At 44.2% G+C, this 17,321-nt stretch overlaps 3 protein-coding genes across 4 annotated transcripts; 1 reads left to right on the top strand and 2 right to left on the bottom strand.

The window, feature by feature from the left end:
• Positions 1–24: 24 nt before the first annotated feature.
• On the bottom strand, positions 25–8,054 carry rnf20 (ring finger protein 20, E3 ubiquitin protein ligase). The gene is made up of 22 exons (XM_079268602.1): positions 7,977–8,054; positions 7,387–7,567; positions 7,205–7,273; positions 7,003–7,101; positions 6,746–6,893; positions 6,452–6,637; positions 6,234–6,349; positions 5,877–6,023; positions 5,713–5,787; positions 5,496–5,615; positions 5,084–5,263; positions 4,871–5,006; positions 4,641–4,762; positions 4,338–4,494; positions 3,919–4,207; positions 3,701–3,818; positions 3,469–3,618; positions 3,161–3,373; positions 2,690–2,815; positions 2,366–2,506; positions 1,893–1,997; positions 25–797 (listed from the first exon to the last, which is right to left on the bottom strand). Exons 2-22 carry the CDS (start codon positions 7,555–7,557, stop codon positions 621–623), a joined length of 3,045 nt encoding a protein of 1,014 aa, XP_079124728.1. The 5' UTR covers positions 7,558–7,567; positions 7,977–8,054; the 3' UTR covers positions 25–620.
• Positions 8,055–10,346: 2,292 nt separating this feature from the next.
• Positions 10,347–13,077, top strand: aldob (aldolase b, fructose-bisphosphate). The gene is made up of 9 exons (XM_079269127.1): positions 10,347–10,431; positions 11,003–11,115; positions 11,203–11,414; positions 11,513–11,567; positions 11,680–11,840; positions 11,943–12,026; positions 12,120–12,294; positions 12,392–12,591; positions 12,825–13,077. Exons 1-9 carry the CDS (start codon positions 10,361–10,363, stop codon positions 12,918–12,920), a joined length of 1,167 nt encoding a protein of 388 aa, XP_079125253.1. The 5' UTR covers positions 10,347–10,360; the 3' UTR covers positions 12,921–13,077.
• Positions 13,078–13,820: 743 nt separating this feature from the next.
• LOC306777952 (membrane-spanning 4-domains subfamily A member 15-like) lies at positions 13,821–17,193 on the bottom strand. Of its 2 annotated transcripts, none has more exons than XM_079269260.1 (7): positions 17,134–17,193; positions 16,858–16,996; positions 16,623–16,733; positions 16,171–16,227; positions 15,952–16,074; positions 15,750–15,863; positions 13,821–15,488 (listed from the first exon to the last, which is right to left on the bottom strand). In XM_079269260.1, exons 2-7 carry the CDS (start codon positions 16,987–16,989, stop codon positions 15,438–15,440), a joined length of 588 nt encoding a protein of 195 aa, XP_079125386.1. In that variant the 5' UTR covers positions 16,990–16,996; positions 17,134–17,193; the 3' UTR covers positions 13,821–15,437. The 2 variants fall into 2 exon arrangements, with proteins under 2 accessions (XP_079125386.1, XP_079125387.1); XM_079269261.1 differs by having other exon boundaries at positions 15,977–16,074.
• Between the last annotated feature and the right edge of the window lie 128 nt (positions 17,194–17,321).

Raw genomic sequence — 17,321 nt, 5'->3', positions numbered from 1 at the left:
CAAGTGAGATGGAAGCAGAAGCCGGACAGTTCAGATGTCACTTTAATAACTAACAGACAGCATCGAGTCAGATTTGAGAGATTTCAGTACATTTTGGGGCAAGAAGTTTTCACATATAAAAAAAAAAGAAAAAGAATTTAAACAATCACTACACAGTATGTACACACACGCACGAACATTATGCAAACATCCGCTGTACTCGTATTTTTCTTTGTATTCTGGTTTGTTCTCACACACACACACACACATTCACCCACCCGACCTCCCACACAGACGCACAACACTCAGCATGTGATACAAACTCATGGAAGCTTTCCTCTGCACCAGTATCTGAAAACATAGTCAAGTAGTAGATACTGGATGGGAGAAGCCAAACTCAGTCAGTGTTAACAAAAATAAAATATGAAAGCGTTCAGTTCAGAGCATCACTGCGAAGCTGGAATGATCTGGAGTTATCGCACTGATGGTGTCCTGTACACACAGGAGCAGAGGAGGAGCTACATGTTCAGAGCAGATATGTGAGCGCAGTGGTGAGTCTCACTCCCAGGCACCTTTTTGTACGACTGCTTTTCTTGTTGAGCATTTTCCTTGCCGGTATCCACGGAGAGGGAAACGCGGCATCAGCCGATGTATATGCGGTGGAAGTCGTTTGCTCCGAAGGCGGCGTTGCACTTGGGGCACTTCCTCTGGCGTGTGTCGTAGCGCGTCTTAACGCACTCGAAGCAGAAGACGTGGAAGCACTTTGTCAGTACCGCATCCTTCACCCGAGAGTTGCAGCACGGACACGTTAAGCGTGCCTGGGGGAGGGAGAGAGAGATGGGGGAGGAAGGGAGAGAGAGGGCGAGGGAAAGGTTTGAACAATAAACTGAAAAGCCATTTGAGCTGAGTGGTTTTGAATGAGTGGACACAAATATCTTCCAGCTCAACTGCCCCTCAGCAGCTCCACTGATTTCAGGAACACATCACATGATGTGAAAGGCTGATTATAGCTCCGAATGTGGCCTTGATGGATTCTTAAGACCATGCCCAGTACAGAGAACAGTTGACCCACAAATCTTGTGGTATGGCAGTGCACATCAGAGCATTTGGGGCACTCATCACGACGTCAAACCACTTCCCCTTTTACCACCAAACCTGGAAAAAATCTGAGCACGATCCATTTTGAGCTGCAGAAATCGAAATGGACGCAGACTACACAAACTAGTATTTGCAAAAGTTAGTTATTTCTAATGTGTGTTGCTGAGTCTTTGCACAGTTGGTTGGAATTTTAAGTGCGTGTTCCTGTCAAAACTGTGTGATCACACTGGCAGTTGGTCTCATTTGCTGGAATCCACAGTGATAAAGATGACTCTGGTTCATTCAGTGAAGCTGCCGACTTACAAGAGCAACGGAGCCCTGAGAGCCCCACTTATTTGTTTTCTTGCAGAGAGTTAGATGAGAAGATTAATACCAGTTTTATGTCTTCAGGGTAAATAGGAAGAACAAAGACAGGGTTTTACTGGGGGTGGACTGAAGTCTGTGTGTGTTTCCCTGCAACTGCCCAGAGCCAAGACAAGGTCTTATGACATGTTAATTAATGAACGTTAGAAGTGCTGGTGGATTTTATTACCTTTGGACAAAGCCGGCTAGCTGTTTGCCCGGTCTCCAGTCATTGTGCTAAGCTAAGCTAACCAGCTGCTAGCTATAGCTTAATATTTAGCATACAGACATGAAGGTATAAATCTTCGAATGTGAAGGCGGGTTAGTGTATTCCCCAAAATGTGTGGTGGTGTAAAATGCACGTGCTCTCATGAGTGCAACAGTCACACAAAAAATCTCTTTGACTTTACAAAAGCAGAAGTGAAAACAGGATTTAAAAAAAAAAGAAAATTCTTGGTATCACAGAAACTTACCTTATAATCATTGATTTCTTCATTCAGGATATCATCTCCATTGCTGATTTTCTCAGCTGGTTTCTTGGCCTTCTCGATCTTTCCCCTTAGTTTGGAGATGTCCTCCTGAAACATGGTCAGAGTTAACAGCTGGAAGTAAACAGTCTGTTTTGACATCCGACGTTATGACCGCAATAATCCTGAGCAAGATATTGGAACTTCCCCCCCCCCCATCACGTGAATGCACAGGGTTTCAGTCCATCCACAAAGCTAATTTGTCGTTAGAAAACAGAGTATTTTATGAAAGAATCACCTCATAAGTCTTACGACAGTCAAAAGAACAATTTGTTCTTCCTGTGTTTACTACACTTTAAGACAATTGTTGCCAATATGGTTTAAACTAATGTAATTGTGTGTCGGGACAACTCCTTGTCTTTTAAGTCCATGCGCTTGTTGGCATTGTATGGCTTGAGTGTATTTGTGTATGCTGATACCTGTGCTCGTCGAGCGTTAAAGGACTCCTTCTCCCTGGAGATGCTGTTCTCTATGACTTCCTCTCTGACCAGGTTGAGTCTCTGCTGAACCTGCTCCAGCTGAGTCCGCATCTCCTCCGACAGCAACGCAGACTCCTGGGCCTGGAGGACGACAGACAGATGTTATTTGAACCTTAATGGCAATGCATTGTCTTCTCATGCTGTACCTTTGTGTATGGTATCTGAATGTGTGTTCAGGAACAACTGCGCATATCTAAATGTCATTACAGTTCCGTTTCATTCCTCATTGAACTCTGCAGCTGTGGCTCCTGAAGGATGCGTTACCTTGCGTTTATTCATGTCCAAAGCTTGTGTGCGAAGTGCCAGCTCTCTCTCAGCAGTGCTGATGGTGCCCTGCAGAAGGCGTTCCTTTTCCTCGAGCTTCCTCACAACCTGCAGCTGGGCATCAACCTGACAAAAAAAAATCATCGCGGTGAATAAATACTTTAAAAAAAAAAAGACAAATGTGATTTTTGTGGAAAAAGACGACAAGCTCGACAAACTAATTGAGAAAACAAGTAGAAGCAGACACACAAAAAAGCAATAGTGTTGAGCAAAATGTGCACCGTGTAGACTTCTTCAACTTCTATTCATTGACAAGCCATTTCATTTGAAGAATGAAAATGGTTCAATGTAATCCCTCAAGCCTTCGACTGAAGTAACTGCCGGTGGGGATCACTGACATTTAACTGTATCTCAACACCCGCGTGTTCAAACTTGTAAATCGCCCCTCACGGTATCTGCCTGGTGGCTCACCTGAGTTTTTAAAGTGAGCAGTTGGTCGGCCAGCTCCTCCTTCTCCTCTTTTAGCAGCTTGTGGATCTGGTTGGACTTGATCCGCTCGCTCATCAGCTTGAAGTTGGCGTCGTCTTTTTCTCTGAGCTGCTGCATCAGGCGAATGTTTTGTTCCTGCATGTCCTCGAATGCCTGGCCCGTCACGTCCATCTCGCTCAGCAGCGCGTCCTCCTCCTGCAGAGGGAGCAGTGGAGGCGATAAGAGCGTTAGAGAAATAAAAAAAGGAGGGTTTTGTTTGTGTACAGTTATACAATGACCAGCTCACACACCTGTTTTGCGATAGAGAGCTTCTTGTTGAGGATATCAATCTGCTCCTCCACAGAGCGGATCTTCCTCAGGGCCTCTTCGTCTGCCATTTTCTTGCCCTCCCTCCTCTCCCTCTCCTCCAGCTCCCTCAGCCTCTGCCGCAACTCCTCTCCCTGGAATCAGCATTGTTAATATGGGACTGCCACACACACACACACACACAATACAACAACTACAGTGTGCAGTCTTGATCACCTCGGACTTGGACTTCTTCTCTGCAGCCATGAGCTGGACTTTGTCTCTCTGCTCCTTTGGTGCTGAGCGGTACATGTCCAGCAGCAACTTCATCTCCCTCTGGGACTCCTGTGCTTTCCTGCACAGTGGACGAAGAGTCTTTAACAAAACTATTCTATTTGGTAGTTTACAAAAACCAACATCCACTAAAATAACCAGCTTCCACACGTGCAGCCTACTTGAGTTCAGCTCGGACTATCTTCAGCTGCTCCATCTCCTTCCTCTTCGAGCCTCCGACCACAGAGAGGCGCTCCCCGGCTGACTCCTCAGGCTGGCTGCTGCTCCCTGGTTTGTCCTTCTCTTCCTTTATCACACTGCTGCTGCCACCGCCGCGAGTCGGCCTCTCTCTCTCCTTCTCCCGCTCTTTCTCCTCTTTCTTTACAATGTCCTTTTCTTTCTTTTCCTCCTTCTCCTCCTCTTTTACTGTTGCTTCAGGTTCAACTCCGGGCTCCGTTTTCACAGAGGCTCCTAAAGAAAAGAAGAAAAAATAACAGCGACGGAGCAATTGTCAATCAGAACAATCCTAATATGTCTGAAGAAGAATCATCAGGACACTGGGAAATCAGTAAAGATAAATCGTCGGCCATCTTGGCGTTACCAGTGCTGCTGGGTGTGGAGGAGCCGTTGTCGGTCTCTGTCTTGACCACAGGTTCTCCAGAGAGGGTTGCGGTAGAAGGAGAGGTTGTTTCATCCTTCACGTCCATCTCGCTGCTCGACTGGGACTGGAGGATGGCGTTTCCCTTTGAGGCGCGGACCTAAAGAGGCAACAGAGGAATGTGTGATGTGCGGTTGTACTTTACAATACTAAACCAATCAGATGTGTTACTGTGAAAATGACCGAAACTAGTTAATTCCACAAGCTGGTGAGAGGTGACTGCACACGTTTCTGTTCGTGACCTACCTGGTTGAGCTCAGTTTGTGACTCTCTCAGTCTGATCTTGAATTTCACCACTTCTCCCTTCATCTGCTGGTTGTGCGTTTGTAGCGTGCTGATCAGGTGACGCATCTCCCTGTTGATCGGACCTGAGCGGAACAGGCCGGCAGAGATGAAGGTCGGATTAGGAATGTGAACCTATAAAGCATGTTCAGCACAAATCATGCTTCTAATGTAACCCCAGTTCTGTTAGTTACCTGCTTGCTCGTTGGCAGCAAGAGTCTGTTCAAATTCGATGCGCAACATCTCGTACTCCTTCCTGACCTGAGCCAGTGTGTCCTCCAGCTGAAAGACTTCTGTACGAACCTTCCTCTGCAGAGCCACCTCATCATTCTGCACACAGGAGGGGATGAGTGTAAGAAAAGGACGCTCACACACACACACACAACATACACAAAACACACACTTACCTCCATGTGCTCCAGCTGTCGAAGCCTTGCTGTCCTAGTAGTGTTGAGACGAGCGCGCGTCTCATCTAACTGAGCCTTGAGAATCAGAGACTCGTTGTAGAGCACAGAAAATTGGGACTGCAGGCAGCGATACTCAGCAGTCTCTTTTACCAAGCCTGCTGCTCGACTCAGCAGCTCCATCTGAGAGGAAGCGAGGCAGACGCCAAAGAAATATTTAATACAACAAGGTACTGACTTGCTTTTGTAAGGTTCAACAGGAAGATTTCTAGGAAGACATTTACACGGAGGCACTATTTTTTCAAAGAATCCTTTTGGCTGAATGTCGCTCTTTTTGTACTCTCCAAAGCAGTGAATTTACGTTCTAGGTGTAAGAAGGAGTCAAAAGAATGGTGTGTGAGAAACACAAGTCCACCTTCATGTTGTTGTTCTCCTGGTGCACACTCTGAAGGTCCTGCTGGAGCTTCTGCAGCTCAATGAAGCGGTTGTCTGCCAGCTCCGTGTTTTCCTCCATATCACTGTTCATTTCTTCAAACTTGACAGGCGAGAAGTCACAAAGTGTGGAAAGTAAGGCACTGACAGAAAAGCTACAAAATCACACCTTTGTCTTAATCATTAAATACAATTCGTACCTTTCTCTTGTTGATAGTGATGGTCCCACAGACGCTGCTGGCCTCCCCACACACCTTATAGCCTTTGCTGTTCACCTGGGATGCATTACAGGGAGTGTTATAACACAACATGCCTCAATATAACAGGAACATATGCACAACACTGTCACGGAGAGCATCCTCACCCTCTCCAGTATCTCGATCAGGTGTGCATTCAGTCTGTTCTCTCTGCGGCGGATCTTCTCCATGTCCCACTGGAGCTCCTCGATCAGAACCTGCAGCTCGCTGACTCGCTGGTCTGCTTTGTTAGCAGCGCGACCCAGAGGCCGGGACTGGACAAGACAGGAACACAGAGACTTAACACCACACACACACACACACACATGGGCTAACAGAAACATCATCCTTCCTAAGATATTACTCTTCAACAAAGCAGCTGTTACTAGCAAAGATTTACACACATTTTTGTGACTTTTAAGGTTGGCTCAACCTGAGGGGGAACATACTGCAACATAGAATAGGGAAGGACGTAGGAATTGTACCTCGCTCGTCATGTGACTGTGCTTCTGCTTAAGGTCCTCAGTCAGCTGTAGCAGCCGCTTGTTTTCGGTGGACAGGAGAGAATTCAGTTTGGAAGCTGCCTGCCATAGACTTCCCTCTGGAAGGAAAAGCAACAATATTGCATGTTATTGGTGTAAACACAAACTGACTCGGCCAGAGTACGTCGTCCTCCACTAAAACCTTCGTGCTTTTATCTCACCAGCACCAGAGTCCAGCTCTGCCTTCAGTTGGTCCACGGTGCTCTTCAGACATTCGTAGATCTCCACCACGTGCCAGGCCTGCTTCTGGCTGGACTCCACTCTCTCCTGAAGCTCAGCCTCCATCTCCTCACTGCTGCTGCTCGCCAGCGTTGCCAGGAAAGAGTTGGTTGTCTCTCCCTGGTGGTCTGGGGGTCAACAGCAGGAAAGAGGGGTTTGGTGTCTGGTGTGTTGAATCAAATATCAACAGGCTATTGCTTTCAAAGTCATGATCCTGTGCTAGCTCTTGTCTTTACTTCTGTCCTTGGCCCGCTCCTGGTTGGAGTCGCCATCAGGTTCTGGAGTTTCGGGCTTCAGGCTCCGTCCCTCACCTGCCAGAGATTTCTCAGGTTCGCTGCTTGCTTGGTCATAACGCCTGATGGTCAGTTGAACGTTTTCATCAAACTGAAGGAGAGAGAAGGGCATCACATTTAGACTCTGACATCTTTATAGGAGAGGCGACTGTTAAATGTTGAACATGTGATTTTTTGCTTCCTTCTGTGAACTTCTTCACCTGGTTCCAGTATCTGTTGAGGATCAGCAGACTGGCATCATCGGTGGCCTGGCGGGTCTCCAGTCTCTCAATTCGCTCTCGCAATTCATCCTCAATCACCTGCGAACCAAAAAGCCAAGAGATGAACCTCTCACCAGGACAAGACAGTGCGTAACGGCCGCTTCCAGTGTGCATGTATATACAAATTGGAGAGTAGATGTACCTGTCTTTGATCAAGAGACTCTCCCAACTTTCGGTTTTTAGCCTGGAGAGCTTTGATGTCTTGTTCTTCCTAAAAACAATGAATTCAAATGAGTACAAAAAGAAAAAGGAGCCAGACAGACAGACTTTACACTTGTGAGGTGAACATATATTAGCAGTATGGGATAATAAAGGAGGCCTCACGGAGTTGGACACTCCTCCCAGTTTGATGACCGTCTCCACCGCAGTGCTGCCTCCGGCAGCTGCGCTGACACCGAGAGCTCCGTCCTCTCCTTCCCTCTCCCTGCGCTTCTCTGGGGGGCCGCCGGAGAACGAGGGCCCGCTTGGGTCAGCAGGACGCTTCTGTCCCGACATCCTCAGACTCCTGAAATAAAGCAGAAAGTGTCAGTTCGCTAAAGAACTGCGGAGGACTGTTGAGATTCAAGTGGTTCAGCTGGATGAACGACACATCTAACGCTACGTTATGCTGAACATGTAACGTTAGCTAGCTAACGTTAAGGTGCTCGAAGATAACCATCGTAATGTTCACTCTGAACCCGTATTCATCTTAATGTTGAGCAGTCGAAACAAATACACACAAAACAATGCATCACATTGTAAAAACCTCGACCAAGCTGATTGAATCAGTCAATGCAACGTTAAGCTACGTTAGCTGTTTGCTAACGTAGCTTTAAATGCTGTTGGTGCTCAAGAGAACTGTATTCTGACCCGATAGAATAACGCATTTATTTTGAAATATGTTGAGTATCAACAACACCTAACCGAAGTCTTACCGCTGGTAATGTTACGAGTTTTGTGATATGAACTAAAACAGTTTGTCGCTGTTGATGTTGCGGCTCCCTGCCTCTCGGAAACGGAAGTGTGAAGGCTTATTGTGGGACAACCTTCAGCGGACATTACGCCACCTACCGCCGTGGAGGGAACCAGCACTGTTAAACATTGTCCCAGTCCCAATGTCCCTCAAGGCCTTAAACCCTGAACCCTCAGGGACTCACTGATGTTACCTGGTAAATGGTTAAGTGTGAGGGCTTGAGATGGTGAAAATACGAAGTGGACAGCACTTTGTTCCAACACATACAGTATATGTACAATTGTGGGTATTTATACTTTTTACTCCCTGATTTGAACGACTTCCAGGCTCTTTCCTCACAAGATGAGAGGTAATTGTCAAATGATCTATTTGCTTGTTTTTGCAAAATTTGACAACATTTTACATTTGATGAATAAATCGGTGTAATATAATCTCTGCTTTCCATTCCTCTGATTTCATGTGTTTTTATGTTCCATCTTTAATCGTTAATATTTCCATGTAAATGTGATTTGCCAGGCTGAACACACATGTGCCATCCTCTTTGTTTACCTTTTTTTTTAAATGTCTCCATGCTTCCACTGGTAACCCTGTGTTCAGCATCACATTGCTATGAATTATGGGTAATTCCCTTGGGAAAAGTCTGCAGACATTTGGATTTACGGAAAGGGTTCGTAAAGGGCCCATAATGTCTGCGAGAGAGCCCTCAAACACTCAATGATTTAACAGTGGGACGGCTCTTTCGGGGACCCCACAGGTCTGAGGCCCCTGGGAAGTTGCCCTCTCTTGTATTGTTGCAGATCAAGCCCTATCGCACCATATAGATTTCACTAGATCCCAAATCATTGTAATATAACCCAAGAAAGTGAAAAGCCTGTAGCTAAATTAAGACAGCCATTTGTTATGCACATGGATTATTCCCGTTTATTGAAACTACTGAGATGTCCATTTCCAATTTACAGCAGAGATACTTTGTCTTGGGTTGGTTTGCAACTCCCAAGATCTGTACATCTATGAGAGTTGCAATGCTTAGGGATATTGTAGCAATTATTGTGCAACCAAAACAACAACAACAAAATTCCACTGGTGCTATCTTTTTGCCCCTTTCTGCTCTTTTTCAGTCCTTATGTAAAAAAGGACTTCTGGACAGAGCCTGAACTATTATCAGCACACTTAAAGACTACATTGCGATGGGTGCAAAGTCCAGGTTGTGTAAAAGTAGGCCGACTTAATTGTGAGTTCAGACCTACCTGAGCTTAAATATCCTTATCTATAAGGTCACTCATGGACCGATGAGAGCATTACAAAAACCACGTTTGTTTTTGGGCAGTTATCAGCAATCGATTTGGGAACTGTTTATGCATGACGTGCTTGACAAGCAATGTGACGCTTGGGAGAGATACACAAGGTAGCATGAAAAGGCATGTTTTTCTGTTGTAACTCAGGAGATATTTCCGTCCAATAAAGTAACTAGGCTGACGCGTCATCCTATTCTATTGTGATTACACACTTTATCTGAAAATGAGTCGATAATGACATAAAGTAAAAGTTGAAGACTGTCCACATCCCAGAAATGTAGACAGTCCTGATCAGAACTATGCATTTCCAAATTACATTCATTTTGAGTTATATTTATTCACACAGGTTTAAATATAACAAACGAGGAAACAAGACAAATTGATGAATCGTCTTTACCTAAATAATATAAAAACAAATGCACACTGTTATATCATAAATACATTACATGATGTGAAGGACTTTGGAAGGTGTCATTTAATCAAATGAGAAAAAGTTTTACAAATGTCAGATTTTCCTTTATGAATTGTCTCTTGGACTTTAGCGTGCATATCTGGAACATTAACACCACATAGCGTAACTAAATGAATCCCATCCACCATGTTGGGATGGGAAATGTCTGAATCCTCCCGAATGACACAAACAGACAGAATCACATGCTGTTGTAATCTGCACCAGGAAAACGAAAATAAGAAACCTGAAATGCAACATTGCAGCAGGCTTCTCTTATTACATCTCTTTTTCTCAAAGTGTACATCGAGCAAAAAAAAAAAATAAGGAGGCGGGTTGTTTCAGGTCTGTACTATGCGCGTGCATGACAATCTTGTTTTCGAAGACACACAATGTTCCCCACTTTTCTTTTCTTTTTCACTCATCCGCCCAGTCAGGCTCTGACGTGTGCTTAAAGTCCACAATGGAGTGTTGATGACATTTCATGCAGACTACGCCCCTGTCTGTCTGACCCGCCAATAGCGTTGCCGGGGTGACGCACGCCCCGCCACATCACGAGCAGCGCCTCCTCCGCAGCGTCAAACAGGCAATAAATACAGCTTCATGCTCAGTGTTCGGCCTCCTCAACCAGTTCAATTACTTCTGTTGACTTCGCTGTTTGACAAAGCTCCAAAGTAAGGCGTGTTTTCTATTTTTAAGCTTTTGCATTCTGTGTCTGTCGCTGATTCCCACTTGTTTTCATGAAAAGTGATTTCGCATGGTTTCTGAGAGATTAGTTCGCTCTGCATCTCCGGGTTTCCTCATGTGTCCAAGTGTGCAGCAACGGAAGTAATGTTGCAGTTATGGATTTAATATGCACGTTTTCAATACTCTAAAGTTTGCAGAACTTCATAAATAGGCGGTCTAGTTGATTTAACTATATTCTAATTCGTGGCCTTCATATTATGCTGCAGGCCTATTTTGTGCAACTTATATTATCCCGACTTCTGCAGAAAGTATTGGAAAACGTCATGTAGGCAGCATTTTAGTAAAATACGAATTTAGGCTGCACTGAATGCAGAACTTATCTGTTTTGAAGGCCGAAGTTCAACCATGCAGGCCAAATATTTACAGAGGTGACGCAAGAGAAGCAGGAAGTCCGAGGCAACCAGAGGGTTCATTGTGTTTGATTGGGGGGAAAAAAGAATCTTCCTCATACTTCAGAGTTTCTAACCAACTGTGAATGAACTTGTTTCTGCCCTCTAGGATGACTCATCAGTTCCCATCCCTCACTCAGGCGCTGAAGAAGGAGCTCTCTGACATTGCTCAGAGGATCGTAGCTCCAGGAAAGGGAATCCTGGCAGCCGATGAATCAACAGGTGAGACTCAAATCTCAAGTTGTTCTATATGAGAGGTGTGTGTGTGCGCGCAAACTGAAATGATTTCCTTACCCTCTTCTTTAAAAGGAACCATGGGAAAGCGTTTCGAGAAAATCAAAGTGGAGAACAACGAGGAAAACCGCCGCTACTTCCGTGACCTCCTCTTCTCCACTGACTCCTCAATCGCCAACTGCGTGGGTGGGGTCATCTTCTTCCATGAGACACTGTACCAGAAATCAGACAGTGGCAAGCTCTTCCCCGAAGTCATCAAGGACAAGGGCATTGTTGTCGGCATCAAGGTGAGGAGCCTAGAAGTGCAGATTGAGCCGAGCGGCATGCACACGTCTTCCACATGTTGAACCGTCTGTTAATGGCTGTTTTGATTGTCTTCCTTTAGGTGGACAAAGGCACAGCTGGGCTTAATGGAACGGATGAAGAGACCACCACACAAGGTGAAAACGACTGTTGTTCTGCAAGCCTTAACTTAACTGTAACTTAATGCAGAATGAGCACAACCACCACAGCGTCCCAACATTCTGTGGCTTGTTGTTGTTTTTTTCACAGGTCTCGATGGCCTCGCAGAGCGCTGTGCCCAGTACAAGAAGGACGGTTGTGACTTTGCCAAGTGGAGGTGTGTGCTCAAGATCTCAGAAAGCTGCCCAACAGCTCTCGCCATTGCAGAGAACGCCAATGTCCTCGCCAGATATGCCAGTATCTGCCAACAGGTGTGTGTGTACGGTCATAGTCTCTAAAAATGACTGATTCAAAAATCTTGAGCTGGAGCTGCAAGTCATGTATTTTAAATTGCCGTCTGTGTTCTCCACCAGGCTGGTCTGGTGCCTATTGTGGAGCCAGAGATCCTGCCTGACGGCGACCACGACCTGCTGCGCTGCCAGTACGTCACAGAGAAGGTTGGTTAACGATCATTGGCAGAGTCGGCCAAACCACCAGCCGTTGATATTTTGAAGCATGTGTAGTAATGCATCTGCCTCGTCATGATTTAGGTTCTGGCTGCTGTGTACAAGGCTTTATCCGATCACCACGTGTACCTGGAGGGCACTCTGCTGAAGCCCAACATGGTCACTGCTGGACACTCCTGCACTAAGACGTTCACCCCTCAGGAGGTTGGCATGGCTACAGTGACCGCTCTGAGGCGCACCGTCCCTGCTTCTGTGCCTGGTGAGTGTCATGAGGCCAGCTTTTCCCTCAACAAGCAAGTTTAACAAAAGCACAGAACTCTGTTCTCAGTGGTGTGCTGCTTTCTGTGTCTTTCCAGGTATCTGCTTCCTGTCTGGAGGCCAGAGTGAGGAGGAGGCCTCCACCAACCTGAGCGCCATCAACCAGGTGCCCCTCCATCGCCCCTGGAAGCTGACCTTCTCGTACGGCCGTGCACTCCAGGCCTCTGCTCTTGAAGCCTGGCAGGGCAAAGCTGCCAACAAGGCAGCTGCACAGGAAGCTTTCTGCAGCAGGGCCAAGGTTAGTCTCAGAGGGCATGAACAGCTATCGCTAATAACAAATGATGTGTAGTTGTGGACTATGCACGGATCTGGCTATTAAATTGCTCTTGCGTTGTATTACGCAACTCTATATTGGCAAATGATTGATTCTAATGCTTTTTGTCCAGTCAGTCTTGCACTAATGGGGCCCAGGCTGATCATTAACACTCAGATTTGACTTTGCCCTAACTTTTCCCCCATTGTTCTCTTCAGATCAATGGCCTGGCTTCCAAAGGGGAGTACAAGCCCTCCAGCACAGCTGACAAGGCCTCAATGCAGTCTCTGTACACAGCCAGCTACGTCTATTAACTACTGTGAACGTTAAAAATATAAAATGAATGCACATGGACCAAATATGACACCAAGAAAAGACTCTGCTGGATTTCTCTTCCCACACCAGGGGAAGACTTCCATTCATATGAACTACTGTTTGTCTACTCAATGGAATGACTGGAAATAAAATAAGTGACCAAAATGTTGCTGGTGTTGTTGCAGTTTTTGTGATTTGGGAGATAATTTTCGGTTCTAAATTGTTGACGTTGGCTGTTGAGGTGTCAAAGGTCTTCTTCTAACCTGTGAGAAAAGCTATTTGTTTGCAATCTTAATAGTGCTCGTGGGTTTCAGCCACCACTGATTAAATGTCTCGTAGAAGGTTTCATAGTTAAGTAATGCATCACACAGATAACTTGTGGCGCATGGCTGTAAAGAGCGTACACTTTTACCTCAACCTTGTGCCAAGCTGATGGCAGGAGTTGATCCCTCTTTAGTTAGAATCACGGCTGAGGAGCAAACTGTAGAATACGAAGCCAATGTGCTCACACACTATTCTTGGGGAAATACTGAAGGCATTAAAAGTCCAGTGATTGACAAGTGTTGCTCTAAAACCAAAATTCAACACCCGACTAGAACATGAGTAGCACCTTGATGTTTTCATAAAATAAATGAGCAAAAGGTCTGATGCTGATCAGTTTGGCAGCATCAAAATGTTTTCAAGGTATTAAAATACACTAACTTCTCTTTCCAACAGACGCCGGGCCTTTAACTTGGTATATTGTATTCTGACAAACTTAAAACAAAGGTCTCGATTCATTATTTGCTGTCCATCTAACATTTAACGACAGCCGGTCTTCTATTTATAGTTTATGGTAATCTGTTGGTGCAGTCATATGTATAATGTGATCAATCTGAGCATTGTTTTATTTGATCATTTTATTGTTTATTTAACAGACAACGTACATTACATGTATTGCACCTGATAAACAAGCTAAATCTGTGTTTTGCACACATTCAAAGGCAACGGGTTTTGCTGCAGGCTCTTTATATCAGTCATGTCGAAAAACATATATCAGCATACACATGAAGTCATACGCTGGATGGATATCTAAGGAGATTACAAGCCAAATGTAAGCAAATATACTGTAAATCTTAAGTTTTAATCACATATATGTTGTCCTGTAACCAAAACACAGAGCACTCATCTGTAAAATACATCGCACTGTAAAATATCTGCAGCGAAGTGCATCAAGAAATTAACATTGATTATCAAAAGCTTCAATGACCATATAATGCACAAACTGTAATAATAATGCAGCTAATGTAGACAATGATCACACATATTGATGACATAAGAATTAAAGGTTAACAGTAAGTGTCCACAACATAAAATATTAATTGACACACACACACACACACATATATATATATGTTAAATTAGATTTGGATTTATTATGAATGTAAATATGACTTATGACTTTACTAGCAGGGCAAGTAAAATGTCGTTTCAGGCGAGTACATTTAGCAACTCAATTGCTGGATCAGACAAGCGGTAAAAAGAAAATTAAAGTCATTGTTTTGTCCGGAGCAGAGGATAAAAGTAGTGATGGAACGAGCTTTCTCGCCTCTTTATCCTTTTTGTTGAGAGTTGCACATTCGCAGTACCGATCGGGCATTGGTGAGTAATTGTGGCTAAAGACAAAAACTTTGTTTTACTTTTAGTACATACTGCAGCTGCCCTTACAAAGTATATACTGCTGCATCTAGCATGCATTTAATTACTACTTTGTCATAACATGGTACCTTGAACTTTGATCCTCTTGCTGATATATCCAGCGTGCAGAGGATTGTGTGGCTTGCACACTGCAAAATGCCACCGGATGCAGTAGAACATCCAGGTATTTCTGGCAGACTGCATTTGACACACTTTATATTGGGACAGACTCAACATTTGACTGACATACAAAATGAAATGGTAGTAATGTGTGTTGGAACGCTGAAGTGCAAGCGAGCATGTCAATTATCCTTGAAACGGGAGTTTAGTAGGGTGGCGTTAGAAGATGTGGGAGAAACTGAATATTAATTGAATTAAATAAAGATTAAACGTAACAAATAACTAAGGTCTTTGTTGTTATTTGATGACCAATAATAACTAAAATAATTTGTAAAGGGAAAAGTAAAAAATGGACATTGGGCAGGTGTATTTCTGGTCGGGCAAGTGAAAAAAGAACTTCAATGTGAAATGAAACCCTGACCAGTGTTGTTAGGTGACATCATATTATCATAGAGAGAAAGCAGTTGACCTAATTGATAGGCATCAGCAACAATCTGAAACAAGCTTCACCAAAAGCAAAATAACTGCAGCTACACATTCTGTAGAGTGAAGCTCGGTGTAGATGTAGGTAACTAAAAAAGGTTGTGGCTCAACTTTATAGGCCACTAGGTGGCGTACGTGTGATATTCTGTACAGAATGATGACATGTTCACAGGGCAGCTGTGCTGCAGGACAACCGGTGTTAGTTACTCCAGAAGAATACCTTAAAAAGGTTGCGATTAGTTTGATGTTGTGTTGCTCGGTGGAAGCGGTATCTGCTGGACAATGATCTGTTGAAGATAAAGAGGTGGTCCGTGTTAGGGAAGAGGACAACAAGAAGGCAATAACATGATGACAGACACACAGCTTTTCCTCTCGACTCTCTTTCATTCATTTTGTATTACTGTTCATGTTTCTACTTGTGGCTTACACTTATTCTTTGCACATTGTCGTCTGCTGTTCAAACATATCTCCCTACAAATTGTTGAATTTGAATTATAAGTCGGTGGAAAAGGCTTGTTTACGATGAAGTAACAATGAGAATGTTTTACCTGGGTGGATGTGGATCTCAGAGCGAACCGCGCAACAACACACAAGAAGATGAGAAGCACGGACACACACAGAGAGGAAGTGAACAGTAGGCCTTCAACACCAATAAGCTGCTCCTAAAGCCAGAGGAAAGTGGAAGAGAAAGTTAGTCATACACAGTGAAAATGTGTCCATTTAGCCGAAAACATATGTGCTGTAACTCACCCAACTTTCTGAATGGTATCCGTACCTCTGGTATCTAATATGGAGGATGCAGCTTAACCGGTAGGGGACAGAGACCACAAGTCCCAAAATTGAAACCACATACATAGCCAAACAGACAGTCACCTGGTAAAGATAAGTTCAACAGGATTAGTTGAGTTATTAAGAAAGGAAGAGAGGTAAAGTTAAACACTAAAACTAGATCATAAAATCACAATATACCATCTTCTTAGACGGATTCATCTCAGTGTAGATGGACAGGTTTCCACAGGCAAGAAACTTAAAACAAATAACACAAAAAAATTATAATCACATCATTTTTCCTTTGTCATTCACCCAAAGTGTGTCACAGTCACATGGTCACATGGTAACTGGGGAAGTAATCAAAGCTCCTCTGTACTGGAGTAGAAAGTTTAAAGCAACTTTTATTTGAGCTGTCTAACAAAGACATACCTTTTTTTGCCAAGTTGGATGAGAGAATGATGTTAATCTCTTTATCGAACTCGGCAAAAAAGGGAAGAAAGAGAAACATTCTGAAAGAAAGCGACTGAGCATATTTCCCAAAATGTTAAACCTGTAACTTTTGAAACCAAGTTTTCAGGGGCTTTAAGGAGCCACTGTGATACTATATATTGTCATTTTCAAGAGAAGCACAGATGCCAAATGTTTTGTACCAGCATTCCCTGCCAGAAGGGGATGTAGATCCTATAAGAAGTGTAATCTCCTTCTTGGGACAGCACGAATCCCATCAGTATCTCTGCACAGCCAAAGATGAGAATGACAATCTGAGAAGGAGAGGGAGGGATGGATTTAATACCGGGAGTAGAATAACACTTTGCAGTTGCTCTTTGCATAAACATCTAAGTTCATATAACAGAATTTCTGTTATTTCTGGATTGTCTGTGTTACCCCGAGACTTTTGGGCTCTTTTTGGATGAAGCGATGCAGAGGTTTGCTGGACATCAGTAGTGTGTAGTCTGCCGCGTGACTTCCATCCTGTCCTGTTGTTCTGTCTTGAGTTGTTGACTCAGTTTCCTCCATTGCCACACTGTGTTAGGTTGTAGGAGAAGAAAAACAATTCATCAAACCAGATGTATTCTCTCCACTACAAAGAACTTTACAGAGGCAGAAACGAGAGAACACTCAAAGAATACACAATTTGTACAAAAACATGCAGCGACGCACCTTGTTTTAGTTTTTCATGCAGAGCAGCAGTGGGAAAGATAACGGGAGGGGAAGGTTGTGGGTGGAAAGAGGAAGTGGGGGAAATTTGAGACTTCCTTTTTTTCATGGAAGGGAGGAGCCGTTCCTCAGTCTGCCTGCACAACCAAGGGCCAGGAAGACAATGTTCCCGTTTCAATGTTTGACATGTT

This window comes from Melanostigma gelatinosum (assembly GCF_949748355.1).
Source record: "Melanostigma gelatinosum genome assembly, chromosome: 5".
Classification (NCBI taxonomy): Eukaryota; Metazoa; Chordata; class Actinopteri; order Perciformes; family Zoarcidae; genus Melanostigma; species Melanostigma gelatinosum.
Note: the sequence above shows the minus strand (reverse complement) of the source record. Positions and strands in the feature narration are given on the sequence as shown.